Raw genomic sequence first — 20,736 nt, 5'->3', positions numbered from 1 at the left:
GAACACGCTTCCTCTCCCCTTTCTCCTGGGCATTATGGATGTATCTCCATAGTCTGAACACGCTTCCTCTCCCCTTTCTCCTGGGCATTATGGATGTATCTCCATAGTCTGAACACGCTTCCTCTCCCCTTTCTCCTGGGCATTATGGATGTATCTCCATAGTCTGAACACGCTTCCTCTCCCCTTTCTCCTGGGCATTATGGATGTATCTCCATAGTCTGAACACTCTTCCTCTCCCCTTTCTCCTGGGCATTATGGATGTATCTCCATAGTCTGAACACGCTTCCTCTCCCCTTTCTTCTGGGCATTATGGATGTATCTCCATAGTCTGAACACGCTTCCTCTCCCCTTTCTCCTGGGCATTATGGATGTATCTCCATAGTCTGAACACGCTTCCTCTCCCCTTTCTCCTGGGCATTATGGATGTATCTCCATAGTCTGAACATGCTTCCTCTCCCCTTTCTCCTGGGCATTATGGATGTATCTCCATAGTCTGAACACGCTTCCTCTCCCCTTTCTCCTGGGCATTATGGATGTATCTCCATAGTCTGAACACGCTTCCTCTCCCCTTTCTCCTGGGCATTATGGATGTATCTCCATAGTCTGAACACGCTTCCTCTCCCCTTTCTCCTGGGCATTATGGATGTATCTCCATAGTCTGAACACGCTTCCTCTCCCCTTTCTCCTGGGCATTATGGATGTATCTCCATAGTCTGAACACGCTTCCTCTCCCCTTTCTCCTGGGCATTATGGATGTATCTCCATAGTCTGAACACTCTTCCTCTCCCCTTTCTCCTGGGCATTATGGATGTATCTCCATAGTCTGAACACGCTTCCTCTCCCCTTTCTTCTGGGCATTATGGATGTATCTCCATAGTCTGAACACGCTTCCTCTCCCCTTTCTCCTGGGCATTATGGATGTATCTCCATAGTCTGAACACGCTTCCTCTCCCCTTTCTCCTGGGCATTATGGATGTATCTCCATAGTCTGAACATGCTTCCTCTCCCCTTTCTCCTGGGCATTATGGATGTATCTCCATAGTCTGAACATGCTTCCTCTCCCCTTTCTCCTGGGCATTATGGATGTATCTCCATAGTCTGAACATGCTTCCTCTCCCCTTTCTCCTGTCCTCTCCTTCTTCTGTATTGATCAAATCACAAAGGACTGGTGAAAGCAAAATGGACTAGAGACCAGTCCAGTTCTTTCAGATCAGTCAGACATTAAAAGAAAGGGGGTGAGGAGATGAAGCCAGTCCCCTACTGGTACTGTTAGGACATACAGTAAGAACAACACGCTGGTCTTCTGCCCTCTAATGGTGGATAAGAGACTGCAGGCCAAGCTGTGGCTCCACGCTCTGCTCCTACGCTACAGAGAGAAGGCTGGTCTTCTGCCCTCTAGTGGTGGATAAGAGACTGCAGGCCAAGCTGTGGCTCCACGCTCTGCTCCTACGCTACAGAGAGAAGGCTGGTCTTCTGCCCTCTAATGGTGGATAAGAGACTGCAGGCCAAGCTGTGGCTCCACGCTCTGCTCCTACGCTACAGAGAGACGGCTGGTCTTCTGCCCTCTAATGGTGGATGAGAGACTGCAGGCCAAGCTGTGGCTCCACGCTCTGCTCCTACGCTACAGAGAGACGGCTGGTCTTCTGCCCTCTAATGGTGGATAAGAGACTGCAGGCCAAGCTGTGGCTCCACGCTCTGCTCCTACGCTACAGAGAGACGGAGAGCGAGGAAGTCTAAGCGAGAGAGAGAGAGAGAGAGAGCTCTGTGTCTGTTCCTGCGTGTGTGTATGTACAGCGCATTCAGAAAGTATTCAGACCCCTTTACTTTTTCCACATTTTTTTACGTTACAGCCTTACTCTAAAATGAATTTTTAAAAATGTTTCCTGATCAATCTACATATAATAACCCATAAAGACAAAGCGAAAACAGGTTTTAAGAAATGTTTGCAAAATTATTAACAGAAATACCTTCTTTAAACAAGTATTCAGACCCTTTGCTATGATACCCGAAATTGGGCTCAGGTGCATCCTGTTTCCATTAATCATCCTTGAGATGTTTCTACAACTTGATTGGAATCTACCTGGGGTAAATTCAATTGATTGGACATGATTTGGAAAGGCACACACCTGTCTATATAAGGTCCCACACTTTCAGAGCAAAAAAACCAAGCCATGAGGTTGAAGGAATTGTCTGTAGAGCTCCGAGACAGGATTGAAAATAGTTGTGCAGCAACACTCCCCATCCAACCTGACAGAGCTTGAGAGGATCTGCAGAGAAGAATGGGAGAAACTCCCCAAATACAGGTGTGTCAAACTTGTAGCGTTATACTCAAGAAGACCCGAGGCCGTAATCGCTGCCAAAGGTGCTTCAACAAAGTACTGAGTAAAGGGTCTGTATACTTATGTTAACGTGATATTTCAGTTTTTTATTTTTAATACATTAGCAAAAATATCTTTAAAACTGTTTTATTTTTGTCATTATGTGGTATTATGGGGTATTGTGTGTAGATTGATGAGGGAAAAATGATTTAATCAATTTTAGAATAAGGCTGTAATGTAACAAAATGTGGAAAAAGTCAAGGGGTCTGAATACTTTCCAAATGCACTGTATGTGTGTGTGGTGTATGTGGATGTGATTGAGTGTATGTCTGTGTGGGCAAACGTGTGTGTGTGATTAATGTGTAGCTCCTCTCTCCATCGCTGCCCCATTACCAGTCCCTCTCTCCCAGACTGCCTCCACGCATGACCGCCCAAGCTGACCCTAACTGGGAGAGAGAGGTACACACAGACACATACACGGGCGCATACGCACGCACACACAATCACACATGCCCAAAAGCACGTATGCACGCACACACACACACAAAGCTCCACACAGCCCCGGGTTAAGTTCTCTCTGTCCCAGCACCGTATCCTTCCACCTCCAATCCCATCAAGAAACATAACAATATACTTGTTCACCTGCTGCTTTTATCCAAGGGGACTGAACACAAACGTTCAGGGAAAGTGATCCTTGCGAAAGTTGAACCCACAACCTTGATCTTGCAAGCTCTACACTCCAACCAACTGTGCCATTCAAGCCCCAAATCTCATGTTCCCTCCCTGGTCCTATCCAAAGCCCCAATCTCCCTCTCTCCTCCACAGCCCCAAACACACCCCCAGTCACAGCCCTGACAACTAGCGACAAGCTGTTCTTTGCCTCCTCCCCTTCCCCCACCATCCATCCCTCCCTCCACCACCCCCTCCCCCCTCCCTCCCTCCCTACCTCCCCCTCCCTCCCTCCCTCCCTCCCACTCTTCCTACCTCCCTCCCTCCCTCCCTGCATTAGAACAACATCAGCACTTAATTAAACAGTCCATTTCACACCTGGTGTGCATAGCAGCGCCGAGCCAACCCTTCCTCCATATGCCATACCATCCCCCAGCCACACACACACAAACCCTGCCTCACACACACACCAGCCGTGTCACACACACACCAGCCGTGTCTCACACACACCAGCCGTGTCTCACACACACACACACACACACACACACACACACACACACACACACACACACACACACACACACACACACACACACACACACACACACACACACACACACACACACACACACACACACACACACACACACACACACACACACACACACACACACACACACACACACACACACACACACACAGGGAGTGTGTGTTTTAAGGGTTTGTGTGTGAACTCTTAGAAAAAAGGTGCTGTCTAGAACCTAAAAGGGTTAGTCTGCTGTCCCCATAGGAGAGGGTTCAACATGGGGACAGCCGAAGAACCATTTTGGAACCCTTTTTTCTAAGAGTGTGGTGTGTGTTATTTTCCCAGAGAGGGGAAGTGAGACATAGAGAGAGAGGGGGAGAGAGAAGGAAAGAGAGAGAGAGCAGTAGGATAGTTTCTGGAGGAGAATGTCTAACTGGGTGAACTGTGTATGAGCTATTATTGGTATGTTTACCTAGAAGAAGAAGAGACACAGATATATGGAGGAATACAATACTTGATGGAGAGAGATATATATAGAGAGAGAGCTTGTTTGTGAGTGAGTGTTTCATGGACAAACAGAGCCCGGAGAGTTCTACCTCTGAGCACACACACGCACGCACGCACGCACGCACGCACGCACGCACGCACACACACACACACACACACACACACACACACACACACACACACACACACACACACACACACACACACACACACACACACTCTGGGTGTAGATAGATGGTGTGTGTATGTGCTCCAGGCTCCAGATGGAGGGGTCAGAGACACACTGCCCTGCTGTCCCAGCATGCTCTGGGCTCCCAGAAACAAGGGTAGCCCCCGGCCAAACACACACATACACACACACGGTAACACATTCAATCTCACACTTCAATCTCTCTGTATCTCTCTACCACCTCTTCCATCACTCCATAAACCCTCTCTCTTCTAAATATTTTTCCTCTGTCCTTTCTCTCCTTCCCTCAGTCCTCCTCCCTCCCTCCCCATCGCTTTCCTGGTCTAGCTAGGTACTCTAGGTAGGTAGTGTAATGCTCCAGCGAGTTTAGCCCAGTCAGCCAGTCAGTCAGCCAGCCAGCCAGCCAGCCAGCCAGCCAGCCAGTCAGCCAGCCAGCCAGCCAGCCAGCCAGCCAGCCAGCCAGTCAGTCAGTGTGTATGTATGAGGAAACTGGAGAGAGGATTAAGCCTAGATCTGCCTAATTAATCAGATAGTAGCATGCCTGCCTCTCTGACATGAGGTGTTTGTCCTTTACTCTGCTGCAATACTCATTATCCATCACCTCCCCTCTTCAGCATGAGACTCAGTACACAGAGCTACTCATCAGACAGGAGAGTGTGTGTGAGTGTATGTATGTGTGTGTTACTGTATGTGTGGGCTACTGTGTAGGAGTGTGTGTGTGTGCGTGTATACAGATGAAAGCACAGAGGACGTGACAGGATTTATAAATCAGGGTGATAGCTAGCTAGCTAGTGGCTATGGCGCTAGTACAACAAAACAAACAAAATCCTTTAGGCTTAGGAGACTGATTCCTACACATATGCACAACAGTAACACAGGACAGTGGGCCAGAGACGGCCACAGAGGACACACAGGAACCCACTGTGCAGTAGGACACACAGGAGCACACTGTTCAGTAGGACACACAGGAACACACTGTGCAGTAGGACACACAAGAACACACTGTGCAGTAGGACACACAGGAACACACTGTGCAGTAGGACACACAGGAACACACTGTGCAGTAGGACACACAGGAACACACTGTGCAGTAGGACGCACAGGAACACACTGTGCAGTAGGACGCACAGGAACACACTGTGCAGTAGGACGCACAGGAACACACTGTGCAGTAGGACGCACAGGAACACACTGTTCAGTAGGACGCACAGGAACACACTGTTCAGTAGGACACACAGGAACACACTGTTCAGTAAGACACACAGGAACACACTGTTCAGTAGGACACACAGGAACACACTGTGCAGTAGGACGCACAGGAACACACTGTTCAGTAGGACACACAGGAACACACTGTGCAGTAGGACACACAGGAACACACTGTTCAGTAGGACACACAGGAACACACTGTTCAGTAGGACACACAGGAACCCACTGTTCAGTAGGACACACAGGAACACACTGTTCAGTAGGACACACAGGAACACACTGTTCAGTAGCACACACAGGAACACACTGTTCAGTAGGACACACAGGAACACACTGTTCAGTAGGACACACAGGAACCCACTGTTCAGTAGGACACACAGGAACCCACTATTCAGTAGGACACACAGGAACCCACTGTTCAGTAGGACACACAGGAACCCACTGTTCAGTAGGACACACAGGAACCCACTGTTCAGTAGGACACACAGGAACACACTGTTCAGTAGGACACACAGGAACCCACTGTTCAGTAGGACACACAGGAACACACTGTTCAGTAGGACACACAGGAACCCACTGTTCAGTAGGACACACAGGAACACACTGTTCAGTAGGACACACAGGAACACACTGTTCAGTAGGACACACAGGAACACACTGTTCAGTAGGACACACAGGAACACACTGTTCAGTAGGACACACAGGAACACACTGTTCAGTAGGACACACAGGAACACACTGTTCAGTAGGACACACAGGAACACACTGTTCAGTAGGACACACAGGAACCCACTGTTCAGTAGGACACACAGGAACCCACTGTTCAGTAGGACACACAGGAACACACTGTTCAGTAGGACACACAGGAACCCACTGTTCAGTAGGACACACAGGAACACACTGTTCAGTAGGACACACAGGAACACACTGTTCAGTAGCACACACAGGAACACACTGTTCAGTAGGACACACAGGAACACACTGTTCAGTAGGACACACAGGAACACACTGTTCAGTAGGACACACAGGAACACACTGTTCAGTAGGACACACAGGAACACACTGTTCAGTAGGACACACAGGAACACACTGTTCAGTAGGACACACAGGAACACACTGTTCAGTAGGACACACAGGAACCCACTTTTCAGTAGGACACACAGGAACCCACTGTTCAGTAGGACACACAGGAACACACTGTTCAGTAGGACACACAGGAACACACTGTTCAGTAGGACACACAGGAACACACTGTTCAGTAGGACACACAGGAACACACTGTTCAGTAGGACACACAGGAACACACTGTTCAGTAGGACACACAGGAACACACTGTTCAGTAGGACGCACAGGAACACACTGTTCAGTAGAACACACAGGAACACACTGTTCAGTAGGACACACAGGAACACACTGTGCAGTAGGACACACAGGAACACACTGTTCAGTAGGACACACAGGAACCCACTGTTCAGTAGGACACACAGGAACACACTTTTCAGTAGGACACACAGGAACACACTGTTCAGTAGGACACACAGGAACACACTGTTCAGTAGGACACACAGGAACACACTGTTCAGTAGGACACACAGGAACACACTGTTCAGTAGGACACACAGGAACACACTGTTCAGTAGGACACACAGGAACACACTGTTCAGTAGGACACACAGGAACACACTGTTCAGTAGGACGCACAGGAACACACTGTTCAGTAGAACACACAGGAACACACTGTTCAGTAGGACACACAGGAACACACTGTGCAGTAGAACACACACACTGCTAGGAGGCTACAACATGCCAGGAAAGCACCATGGACGTTTTCTGTGTGTTGGTGTTTGTGTGTATGAGGGCTATAAATATCTATAAATATATCTATAAATATCTTTGTAGACAGCAAAGTGGATGAAGTTCCGGAGGAGGCCCACACTCCAGCCCGCCCACCCCAGCGACGGCACTCCTAAAGTGGGCAGCATCGGCCCCATGACTGGCCTGTTCCTCTGGAGCTATGGAGCATGACTCACACACACTGTGTCTCTACCTACGCCAGGCAGACTGCACACAGACAGGCCCAAAATAACAGAGGGACTTTTCTGCTCTGTTTAAAAATGCCTAGGTTTAATCATAGTCTGTGTGTGTGTTTCTGTACCTCCCTCAGACTATCTGACGACTGTCCCAGCTAGGTTGAAATAGCAACAGACACACACACATGTACACATGCACATACACACACCTGGTTGATAGAGAGACAGAGAGAGAGAGATGAGACAGTGAGACAAACAGTATGTGTGCAAGAAAGAAAGAGAGAGAGAGAGAGAGAGAGAGAGAGAGAGAGAGAGAGAGAGAGAGAGAGAGAGAGAGAGAGAGGGGTGAGAAAAGAGATTGTGTGCAAGTGACAGTGAGAGAGAGATGCAGTGAGATAGATGAGGGAGTGTGTGGGAGGGAGAGAAAAAATGGAGAAATAGAAATGGAGTGAAAGGGAGAGACGGAGAGGAAGAGGGGAAGAGAGAAGGGGAAGGTGAGAAACAATGGAGGAAGAGAATGAGATTGAGAGGATGAGTGTGTGAGAGAGAGAGAGGGAGAGATTGGGGTTGTGAGCTCTGTCTCGTGTTTCTTTCTCAGAGTAATAAATCATTGGTGTTGGGGCCCCCGGTGTGATCTGCAGGGGAGCCAGGCAGCTAGGGAGAGCCAGGGAGGAGGAGACCTCTCTCAAACACACAGCCTGATTAAGAGAGCCTGACCCTGGGCCGGGATGACTGGGGCTGCTGGGGCTCACTGGAGCTGGGGCAGACAGCCAGATATCCACACACAAACACGCACAAACAGACGTACACTTACACGCAAGCACTCACACACACTCAAACAGGATTCCTCCCAGCCCTACTCAGGGGACTCTCAGCAGTCTAGCTCCATTCCCCTGGAGGGGCCCAGCAGCGTATGTGTGTGTCTTATGGGGCCAGTGAAGATCAGCTCCTGTGTATGTGGGCCAGCCAGTCTCTCTGTCCTGGGGAAGGTTACACCTCATAGACACACACACCATGGTTGACCAGAACCACTGTTTCACACACCATCTACCAGAAAGGCCTCAGTAAGCTGCTGCCCAAAGCCAGCCAGCCAAACAGCCCCCGAGAGAATAGCGTGTGTGTGAGTGTGTGTTTACACGGGGGAATAGCAGCCTTGTCCATCTGTGACCTAAGTCTGACCCTGTCCAGACAAAAAACAACTGAAAAAACAACATCGGACTTTCTGTAGCACACAGCAATTTCTAATATCCAAACCAGCTACAAATATCCACAACTCACAATCAAACCATGAGCTGTATGTCTGACTGATAGGAACCTGTAGGAGGTCGAAAGGGTAGTGAGAAAAAGACAAGTATTCTATTGATTCAGTGTTGATTGAGAAATGGCTGTAAGAAACCTGCTATGTTCCACTGTGTAGTGAGTCTGAGAGGGTCAGTGTGTTACAGATGCATCATATGATCCCTCCACAACCAATTCTAAAAGCTGTCCTTGTCAACTGCTCAACCCACCACACAATGACTACTTCACAGTCAGGTTAGACCAGTGGGATAGCAGGGCCCAATAAACTCAACAACACAGTGGTGTGTGTGTGTGTGTGTGTGTGTATGTGCGTATGTGCGTGTGTGTTTGCTCCCTGTGAGGAGAGGAGGCGACACAAACATTCAATGTCATTCACACATACACATGGACACAACTGCACACATACCACCCCCCCCCCACCCCCGACACACACACACACACACACACACACACACACACACACACACACACACACACACACACACACACACACACACACACACACACACACACACACACACACACACACACACACACACACACACACACACACTGAGCTGCCGCTTAAATGGGTCAGCTAGAACGGCTGTTCTGTGTCCTGCTCACTTTGGGGAGGCTGCATAATTCAATCTAGTGTGAATATCACTCCACTGCTATTAGCAGCTAAACACGACACACAGGGACGGCCCCAGCAGAGGGACCTCTGAGACATCGGAGGGTTCTGAGGGGTTAGGCTACAGGGGTCAGGGGTTAGAGGTTAGGGTCCAGGAGGACAGACGGTTTTTGAATGAGCTTAGCGCCTCATGGAGGAAGGAAGGAGTGAGAGGAGGGTAAGAAGAGGGGACGTTTAGTTCATACGGGTAAGAGGGATTTCTGACAACAGCTGGTTGTAAAATGGCTTTAAATGACCCAACGTTTCTACACCTTATATAGGCTTGATAACAATACACCTGGCATTAAGAAACTCTATAATCATAACTCTGTCTGTCCACATGTGGGTTGTCCTTACCTCGAGGATCCTCGGCCTGTTTGGCCAGTTTACGGAGGGCGGCGGCGAATCCAGAGTGTGCGGACTGAGCCGCCGGGCTCCCATTGGCTACGATAGATCCGTTAAGGGATGACGGGGTGAGGGGGCTGACCGTCGCCGTGGTGCGTGTTGCCGTGGATATCATTCCTAAGGAAGGTGACTTTGGCTCATGGCTCATGCCTGGAGAGAGGAGAGAGAGGGAGAGAAAGGGTTAATAGACATAATAGACTGATGTTCGTCATTTATAAAGCAATTACAAAGCGGCTGTAGATGATGGGTCAGTCAGTCTGTCAGTCAGACTTACTCATGCTGTGATTGGTCAACTTATCAGTTGAGGGTTCAGACAGCTGACACTATGGAACACCTCCCCACAATGACACTGAGCCCTGTGGACTGGAAAATCTCTCTCACACACTGGGGGCTATCTGTCTATCTCACGCCAGACCTTACACACGCACACACACACACTGGGGCCTATCTGTCTATCTCACGCCAGACCTTACACACGCACACACACACACTGGGGCCTATCTGTCTGTCTCACACCAGACCTTACGCACACACACACACTGTGGGCTATCTGTCTGTCTCACGCCAGACCGTACACACACACACACACACACTGGGGGCTATCTGTCTATCTCACGCCAGACCTTACACACGCACACACACACACTGGGGCCTATCTGTCTGTCTCACACCAGACCTTACGCACACACACACACTGTGGGCTATCTGTCTGTCTCACGCCAGACCGTACACACACACACACACACACTGGGGGCTATCTGTCTGTCTCACACCAGACCGTACACACACACACACACACAAACACACACACACACACACACACACACTGGGGGCTATCTGTCTGTCTCACGCCAGACCTTACGCACACACACACACACACACACACACACACACTGGGGCCTATCTGTCTGTCTCACGCCAGACCTTACGCACACACACACACTGGGGGCTATCTGTCTGTCTCACACCAGACCGTACACACACACACACACACACTGGGGCCTATCTGTCTGTCTCACACCAGACCTTACACACACACACACACACACACACACACACACACACACACACACACACACACACACACACACACACACACACACACACACACACACACACACACACACACACACACACACACACACACACACACACACACACACACACACACACACACACACACACACACACACACACACAGTAGTGAGTGGAGCTGAGAGTCAGCCAGAGCGTGTGTGGTCTGTGTGTCTGTATGTCTGTGTGTCTGTATGTCTTTGTGTCTGTATGTCTAGCTGGGGGAGGGGGCTTTGGGCTTAGGCTGGGGAGCTGGGGTTAAAGGTTATAGGTTACAGGGTGTGTAACCCCTACCTCACGGGTCCGGTCTGTCTGCCTCAACCCACATGGCAGCTCTACTTAACATGCTCCAACTGAGCCAGGCCCAATAGAAACCTTTCAAACACACACCATGAGAGAACAGTTTGATAGAGGTAACACACCATGAGAGAACAGTTTGATAGAGGTAACACACACCATGATAGAACAGTTTGATAGAGGTAACACACACCATGAGAGAACAGTTTGATAGAGGTAACACACACCATGAGAGAACAGTTTGATAGAGGTAACACACACCATAATAGAACAGTTTGATAGAGGTAACACACACCATGATAGAACAGTTTGATAGAGGTAACACACACCATGAGAGAACAGTTTGATAGAGGTAACACACACCATAATAGAACAGTTTGATAGAGGTAACACACACCATGAGAGAACAGTTTGATAGAGGTAACACACACCATAATAGAACAGTTTGATAGAGGTAACACACACCATGATAGAACAGTTTGATAGAGGTAACACACACCATGAGAGAACAGTTTGATAGAGGTAACACACACCATGAGAGAACAGTTTGACAGAGGTAACACACACCATGAGATAACTGTTTGATAGAGGTAACACACACCATGAGAGAACAGTTTGATAGAGGTAACACACACCATGAGAGAACGGTTTGATAGAGGTAACACACACCATGAGAGAACAGTTTGATAGAGGTAACACACACCATGAGAGAACAGTTTGATAGAGGTAACACACACCATGATAGAAGAGTTTGATAGAGGTAACACACACCATGAGAGAACAGTTTGATAGAGGTAACACACACCATAATAGAACAGTTTGATAGAGGTAACACACACCATGAGAGAACAGTTTGATAGAGGTAACACACACCATGATAGAACAGTTTGATAGAGGTAACACACACCATAATAGAACAGTTTGATAGAGGTAACACACACCATGAGAGAACAGTTTGATAGAGGTAACACACACCATGAGAGAACAGTTTGATAGAGGTAACACACACCATGAGAGAACAGTTTGATAGAGGTAACACACACCATGAGAGAACAGTTTGATAGAGGTAACACACACCATGAGAGAACAGTTTGATAGAGGTAACACACACCATAATAGAACAGTTTGATAGAGGTAACACACACCATGATAGAACAGTTTGATAGAGGTAACACACACCATGAGAGAACAGTTTGATAGAGGTAACACACACCATAATAGAACAGTTTGATAGAGGTAACACACACCATGATAGAACAGTTTGATAGAGGTAACACACACCATGAGAGAACAGTTTGATAGAGGTAACACACACCATGAGAGAACAGTTTGATAGAGGTAACACACACCATGAGAGAACAGTTTGATAGAGGTAACACACACCATGAGAAAACAGTTTGATAGAGGTAACACACACCATGAGAGAACAGTTTGATAGAGGTAACACACACCATGAGAGAACAGTTTGATAGAGGTAACACACACCATGAGAGAACAGTTTGATAGAGGTAACACACACCATGAGAGAACAGTTTGATAGAGGTAACACACACCATAATAGAACAGTTTGATAGAGGTAACACACACCATGAGAGAACAGTTTGATAGAGGTAACACACACCATGAGAGAACAGTTTGATAGAGGTAACACACACCATAATAGAACAGTTTGATAGAGGTAACACACACCATGAGAGAACAGTTTGATAGAGGTAACACACACCATGAGAGAACAGTTTGATAGAGGTAACACACACCATGATAGAACAGTTTGATAGAGGTAACACACACCATAATAGAACAGTTTGATAGAGGTAACACACACCATGATAGAACAGTTTGATAGAGGTAACACACACCATGATAGAACAGTTTGATAGAGGTAACACACACCATAATAGAACAGTTTGATAGAGGTAACACACACCATGAGAGAACAGTTTGATAGAGGTAACACACACCATGAGAGAACAGTTTGATAGAGGTAACACACACCATGAGAGAACAGTTTGATAGAGGTAACACACACCATGAGAGAACAGTTTGATAGAGGTAACACACACCATGAGAGAACAGTTTGATAGAGGTAACACACACCATAATAGAACAGTTTGATAGAGGTAACACACACCATGAGAGAACAGTTTGATAGAGGTAACACACACCATGAGAGAACAGTTTGATAGAGGTAACACACACCATAATAGAACAGTTTGATAGAGGTAACACACACCATGAGAGAACAGTTTGATAGAGGTAACACACACCATGAGAGAACAGTTTGATAGAGGTAACACACACCATGATAGAACAGTTTGATAGAGGTAACACACACCATAATAGAACAGTTTGATAGAGGTAACACACACCATGATAGAACAGTTTGATAGAGGTAACACACACCATGATAGAACAGTTTGATAGAGGTAACACACACCATAATAGAACAGTTTGATAGAGGTAACACACGTGCCAGATCCCCTTAATCATCCCCAAGTTAATGTCATGATGGGCATTGTGGTGATTGCTACAGTGATGAACACCAGCTACAAGCTATTTCCACTTCAATCTACTATTATCATCACATCTGATTCACACACACACACTCACTTATACTGACCCATCTACAGTAGTGTGAGTGTGTGTTTGCGAACCTGTGTGTGTGGGTGGGAGTGTGTGTGTTGTTGAATCACAGATAAATATCATAGAGCCTTATATAGTCCTACATCCAGTGTACAGTCTGAAAAGCATGTGATCTCCTCTGAGTTTACATTGCCTTCATAGTGATTATAGTGATATAGCACCATCAGTAAACGGGATAGTTGACGCAACTCTATAGTTTAGAATTATGTACAGGACACAGATAATCCTATTACCATTACACATCACCTTACGTTATTATGGTGCCCATGCCACCCTGTGATACCCCCCCCTCTCTCCCTCTCTCCGTCTCCCTCCCTCCCTCTGCTGAGTGACCTGTTGGACTGTGAGTGGAGTTTTGTTCTCTTGTCTTTTCTCTGTGTCAGATTTACGAGCACACTGTGGGGGATGTAGGGGATCGGGGGTTTCTCTCTCTCTCAGTGAAGGGGTGAAAGGGGACACTGTGATGACAGCTTCTGGGCCGGTGGAATCCCTGAATGCCAGAGAGTGGCATGCCGTCGCACAGAACACACACACACACACACACACACACACACACACACACACACACACACACACACACACACACACACACACACACACACACACACACACACACACACACACACACACACACACACACACACACACACACACACACACACATCCCTGAATGCCAGAGAGCGCATCGCCCTGCACACACACACACACACAAGCATGCACACATCTTACATGAGCAAACACATGGAATAAACACACACATACTTTACAAAAACGAACACCCATCACAATTCGATGGCCCCATTAACTACAAGTCCCCAGAGTCAGAGGTCATGGTAGGGTCACAGTAAAAAACAGTCTGTAGGGATTCAGTGAGATTCCACACATACATGCACACATTACAACATTACTACCACACACCATATCTGATTACACACACATACACATTACACACACTCAGTCTTATCAATATCACAGATCCACACTCAAATGTAACCAACACACACACCATTACCTACCCTCACACAACCAAGCACGCACGCACGCATACACACACACCCGCACACACACACGCACACACCCGCACACACACACACGTACAGACAGTACGCACTCACTCGCAGTAGCATACAGTGTCAATACCACTAATAGATCTGTAGAGTTATATATAGGTCCACCCCAGAGCCTGGGCAGGTCTATTCAAAAACCCATGTCTCCCTGAGCCTGAGAGAGGTCAGGGGGGCTGTGTGTGTGTGTGTGTGTGTGTGTGTGTGTGTGTGTGTGTGTGTGTGTGTGTGTGTGTGTGTGTGTGTGTGTGTGTGTGTGTGTGTGTGTGTGTGTGCCTGGCTGTCGTTGTTTAAGTGTGCGAGGGAGTGTGTGTGTGTGTGTGTGTGTGTGTGTGTGTGTGTGTGTGTGTGTGTGTGTGTGTGTGTGTGTGTGTGTGTGTGTGTGTGTGTGTGTGTGTGTGCCTGGCTGTGTTGTTTCGTTGTTTAAGTGTGCGAGGGAGTGTGTGTGTGTGTGTGTGTGTGTGTGTGTGTGTGTGTGTGTGTGTGTGCCTGGCTGTCGTTGTTTAAGTGTGCGAGGGGGTGTGTGTGTGTGTGTGTGTGTGTGTGTGTGTGTGTGTGTGTGTGTGTGTGTGTGTGTGTGTGTGTGTGTGTGTGTGTGTGTGTGCCTGGCTGTCGTTGTTTAAGTGTGCGAGGGAGTGTGTGTGTGTCAGTGGGAGAGCGCTGGAGTGGAACAGAAGATGGCAGGGGAGTAGTGAACTGGTGGGTCACAGGGACACAGAGTGTAACGGGAGAGAAAATGAGTAGCAACACCTCTGGGTCCGCCCTGCTCATAACCTCCCATTCACCCCCTGCACTCCCTGTGAACCCCCAGCAACACAAATCATAATGAAATTAACAATGAGTTCCCTTTCCACACACACAGCAACAGCCAGGCGCACACACACAAGCACACACACAGCAACAGCCAGGCGCACACACCCAAGCACACACACTCACATCGACAGTCAGGCACAGCAACCGCTCAGTTCACTGCTGTGACCTGTTCACGACTGCAAAGCCCTGCTCCACCCACCTCATCTTACGAACAAACACCTTCACACACACGGATACACACACAGCCTCAGGGCTTTAAAGAAAGAGAGAACATTCTATCGGTAAAGCAGGAACTTTTCACCGGAGCTAATAAGATGGTAATCGACTGCTACCATAGATATTCAAGAAACACAGCCATGCTGATAGCACACAGTCACACACACACACACACACACACACACACACACACACACACACACACACACACACACACACACACACACACACACACACACACACACACACACACACACACACACACACACACACACACACACACACACACACACAGGGCTAGCGGCGGTTCTCGACCCCCCTCCAGAGTAGCAGAGTGAAAGCGGTGGCGGGTGTTGAGGCTCCTTACTGCACAAAGGACTGGAGCTCCCTGGTTCTCCCATCGCTGCATCTTCAGCCAAACCCAGCACACAGACAGAGACACAGTCAAGACACACACCATCTTGTCTTCCTTCTCTCCGTCACTTCTCTCTCCTTTTCTTTCTGTCTCTCGCGCACGCTCACTCGGTCGCTCACAAAGACCGTTTGGAGCTTATCTTACGAAGCACACACAACTCTGCCTATCTCCTCTCTCTCTCTCTCTCTCTCTCTCTCTCTCGCTCTACCCTCCTCTTTCTCTCGCTGAGTGAAAACAGAAATTCTTAGCCTAGCAGCTGCTGCGATGTCACATGACCTTCCCCCCTCCCCTCTCCTCCTCTTCCTCCCTTCTCCCCCTCTCCCTCCCTTCTCCCCTCAACCTATAATTCCTGAGTCATTGGGAGATAACAGAGGCATGGATGCCCTGCCGAGGGGAGCGAGGGAGGGGAGGAGAGAGGGAGGAGGGCGGGGGAAGGAGGGGAGGGGTGACTGTGTGTGTCAGCTGCCTCTTCTTCCACACAGCCCCGGTCGTCACATCTGACCCCCCTGTCGGGGGAGGAGGAGGGTGGTTAAATATGTGAGGCGATGACACCCTCCTCCTCCTTCTCCCCTCCTCCCCCTGGCTGTTAGAAAAAGAAGAGAGAGAGAGAGAGAGAGAGAGAGAGAGAGAGAGAGAGAGAGAGAGAGAGGGGGAGGGAGATATATAATGCCGGAGGCTAAGGTGGAAGCTTGTTCTGGCCTGTGTTACTGAGACATTGCCCCCACAGCTAGACTGCTAACACACACACACACACACTAAGCAAACAAAGCCAGGCTCATGTTCAGATCCAAAAGCTTGGCTTCCAGTGGGAGAGAAAACAGCTTTGATCTGCCCTCTTTATCACCAACCGAGAGCAGACACACACTACAGTTACCTCACACAGAGCCAGTTGAGGGGTTTATACCACACACACACACACACACACACACACACACACACACACACACACACACACACACACACACACACACACACACACACACACACACACACACACACACACACACACACACACACACACACACACACACACCATACTGATATTTTGCAATATTTCTAAGAGTAAATAACAGCAGACAAGGGCAACTATAGACCTGTATCTATTTTGAGTGTGCTGTCTAAAGTGCTGAAATATACTAGCAAGAATAATATTTTAGATGAACTACAGTCTGGTTTTAGAAAGACCCAATCCACTGATACGCCTATTGTTTTTAACTGACTTTTAACAGCAGGGCCATTGACTGGGTTAAATCCTATTTAAACAGGTAGAGACCAAATTGTGGATGTTTATGGAAAACATTCTGGTGTGAAGGGGATTAGCTGTGGGGTCCCACAGGGGAGCATCATCGGCCCTCTTCTCTTCCTGCTGTACATTGATGATATGAAATCATCCTGCTCTCGTAAAATAGTTATTATATGTGGATGACTCTACTGGTGTCCCATAAGAACAAAGCCTCAGTAGAAGAGATCCTTAGTGCAGAGTTATCCAATATCACTAAATGGCTTTCAGATAACGAACTTTCTCTGCATCTTGGAAAAACAGAACCCATCTTATTTGGTTCCAGAGTAAAGATTGCAAGGACACCTTGGTTTTAGTGTCAAAGTGGACAACTCAGTGGTTACACCAAAAACTTCAGTCCGCTACCTTGGATCGGTACTGGTCAGACTACAAAGATAAAGCTAAATATTATATTCCTAGCTCGGACCTCCAAATATCTGATAGTGACACCTGCCATCTAAAGAATAAGCTACAGATGGTGCTAGTTGTATTTAAAGTCCCTCCTCGTACTCATCTGGAGGGGGAGCCTTTTCATCAGTTAGACTGGCTATCTGCAGAGAAAAAGGGTCATATTATCTCAACTCCATTATAGTACCAGACAAAAGTTTAGACACACCTACTCACTGTCCAGCCCAGTCTAACCTCAATTACACCCACTATTTTGGGTTGTTATGATAGAGATAACACAGGAAATATGTTTAACACTTTTTTGGTTACTACATTATTCCGTATGTGTTATCTCATAGTGTTGATGTCTTCACTATTGTTCTACAATGTAGAAAATAGTCCAAATGAGTTGGTGTGTATTTATATTAGATGTCCACCAATACAACACCAGAGACTCTGATATTGCCAGTTTTAAATTTAAGAGTTCCTAGCTAGCTATCTATCTATTATAACAACCCAAAAGAGTGGGTGTAATTGTGGTTAGACTAGGCTGGACAGTTAAGGGTTAAAGCTGTGGGTTTCCATCTCTCCATCCCTCCCTCATCTGGCTGTCATTGCTGGGGTGTGAATGAGTCGATTATTTAGTCATTTCCTCCTTCGGTCGCTCGCTACCTTTCACCGAATGAGAAGGGAGGAGAAAGAGAGAGAGGCAGAGAGAAAGAGAGAGAACAAGAGAAAGAAGAAGAGAGAGAAAGAGAGAGAACAAGAGAGAGAAAGAACTAGAAAGACAAAGAGAAATAGAGAGAGGGAGATAGACAGATAGAGAGCGAGATTAGTCATGATTGTCAGTATTGTGCAAAGGGCCACTAAAACCCACAATCTGTCTCTTCTGAGAAAACACAGAGCAACCTTCTCGCCCCCCCCCCCCCCCCTTTAGCCTCACCCATAACCTCTAAATGATTTTAGAGAAGTGACAAGCCTGTTATAATGTGGTTTTTCACTAGAAGCTATGTGTGAACAACCACACTCCCCAACCACACACTGTGTTCTGTGATGATGAGAGAACAAAACTAATGTAGCCCTGTGTCTCTGTGTTATCGCTCTCTGGTGGCAGGTGGCAGTATTACACCATTCTATAGGCCATCAGCATAGATGTAGTGAAGGGGTCAATGCAACGCAGACCGTTCGGTGCACATTCAACAAATCTGATCTAACAAAAGTGGATATTCGTCAAATCCGTCATGATCAATGTATTGTAACAGGCCCACAATGTGTTTACAAAGTCCGATTTGGATATACTTGGCTGTTTTCAATGCATAACATTTAGAAGTAGTCTCTTTTCAGGTTCAGAAGAAGTGACTGCTAAATGCTAACTCCCGTTCGTATAAGCTGGTAGCATAGAGAAATCAGTGGTGGTAGTCAGTCTTTTTCTAACTGTAATGCAGTTGATTGGTGACGATGACATGAACATGTATTGTTGACATCAATACAATCATTATTATCCGATTTTTACCACAATATAGTGTGAATTTTTCTGGGGGCAATGAGGAGATTCAGGACTTCCCCCCCAAGGCCCTTTCCACCATTCATTTCCATGGCAATTCCATTGTTTTGGTAGAATTCAATTGACCTCTTTACCGCATCTATCCCTGCCTGCTTGATCATATTACCCAACTGTAATTGGTACTTTCATATCACAGCCACTGGTCTGACGTGGTTTGCCTGGTCTAAATATAAGATGACATCCACTGTCAGGATGTGGAAGACTTTGATGTATGATTCCATGAAACTGTGTGGTCTCAGCCGTATGTAGAGGAGGATGAAGACACAACCTCGCCATGTATCAGTGATCACAGAGGAAACGTCTAGTTACCCCATGTAGGTAACAGACTAAAGTAGTGAGAGAGTGTCTGACACGCAGTGACACCGTAGTGGAGGAAGAGAGGAGGTTTCTGAACAGGTTGGGTGGAAAATCAATGCAGTCGTGTTGGTGTGAGGACTGTGAAGTTAGGAGACTGTGCCTGTGTGTGTGTGTGTGTGTGTGTGTGTGTGTGTGTGTGTGTGTGTGTGTGTGTGTGTGTGTGTGTGTGTGTGTGTGTGTGTGTGTGTGTGTGTGTGTGTGTGTGTGTGTGTGTGTGTGTGTGTGTGTGTGTGTGTGTGTGTGTGTGTGACAGATAGTGAGGGAGTGGATCAATGGATGTCAGTGTTCATGTGCCTGAAATGAGAGGAAAGGACAGAGGAAGAAAAAGAGGAAGAGAGATAGAAAGAATCAGGAGGGTGGGGGTTGTTGAGGGTCATTTTCCCATCAGCCTTCAGCACGGCACCCTGCCGAGAGACACAGCAGTAGGGCCACGAACACACACACACACACACACACACGCACGCACGCACGCACGCACACACACACACACACACACACTATGAAACAGGATTAACCCAGACAATCCTTATGAAGCGGATTACAGGACACAACACAGCTGTCATTATGATAAGATAACCAGGAGACACACAACCAACCACCCCAATACTACACATTCTAAATGTACCTGTCTGAACAGTTCAATGCCAACGGTAGAAACTAAGGCCTACTGCTGAGTTCAGTGAAATACTCAAGACAATGTAAGCCAACTCTTCACTGACACAAGTCGTCTAGATCATCCACAGTAAACACTATCGGTCACAAGGACACATCATGAGTCATGAGGACAGTGTTTTCCATGGTAGTGAGTTCTACTTCTCCTTA

General features: G+C 47.4%; 1 protein-coding gene across 1 annotated transcript in view; it reads right to left on the bottom strand.

The window, feature by feature from the left end:
- Positions 1–20,736, bottom strand: part of LOC124033682 (genetic suppressor element 1-like) — a 482,977-nt gene that overhangs the window by 45,968 nt on the left and 416,273 nt on the right. The window contains 1 exon segment of the mRNA XM_046345862.1: positions 9,758–9,955. Coding sequence (XP_046201818.1) covers positions 9,758–9,955 — 198 coding nt within the window.

Source organism: Oncorhynchus gorbuscha, linkage group LG04, assembly GCF_021184085.1.
Source record: "Oncorhynchus gorbuscha isolate QuinsamMale2020 ecotype Even-year linkage group LG04, OgorEven_v1.0, whole genome shotgun sequence".
Classification (NCBI taxonomy): domain Eukaryota; kingdom Metazoa; phylum Chordata; class Actinopteri; order Salmoniformes; family Salmonidae; genus Oncorhynchus; species Oncorhynchus gorbuscha.
Note: the sequence above shows the minus strand (reverse complement) of the source record. Positions and strands in the feature narration are given on the sequence as shown.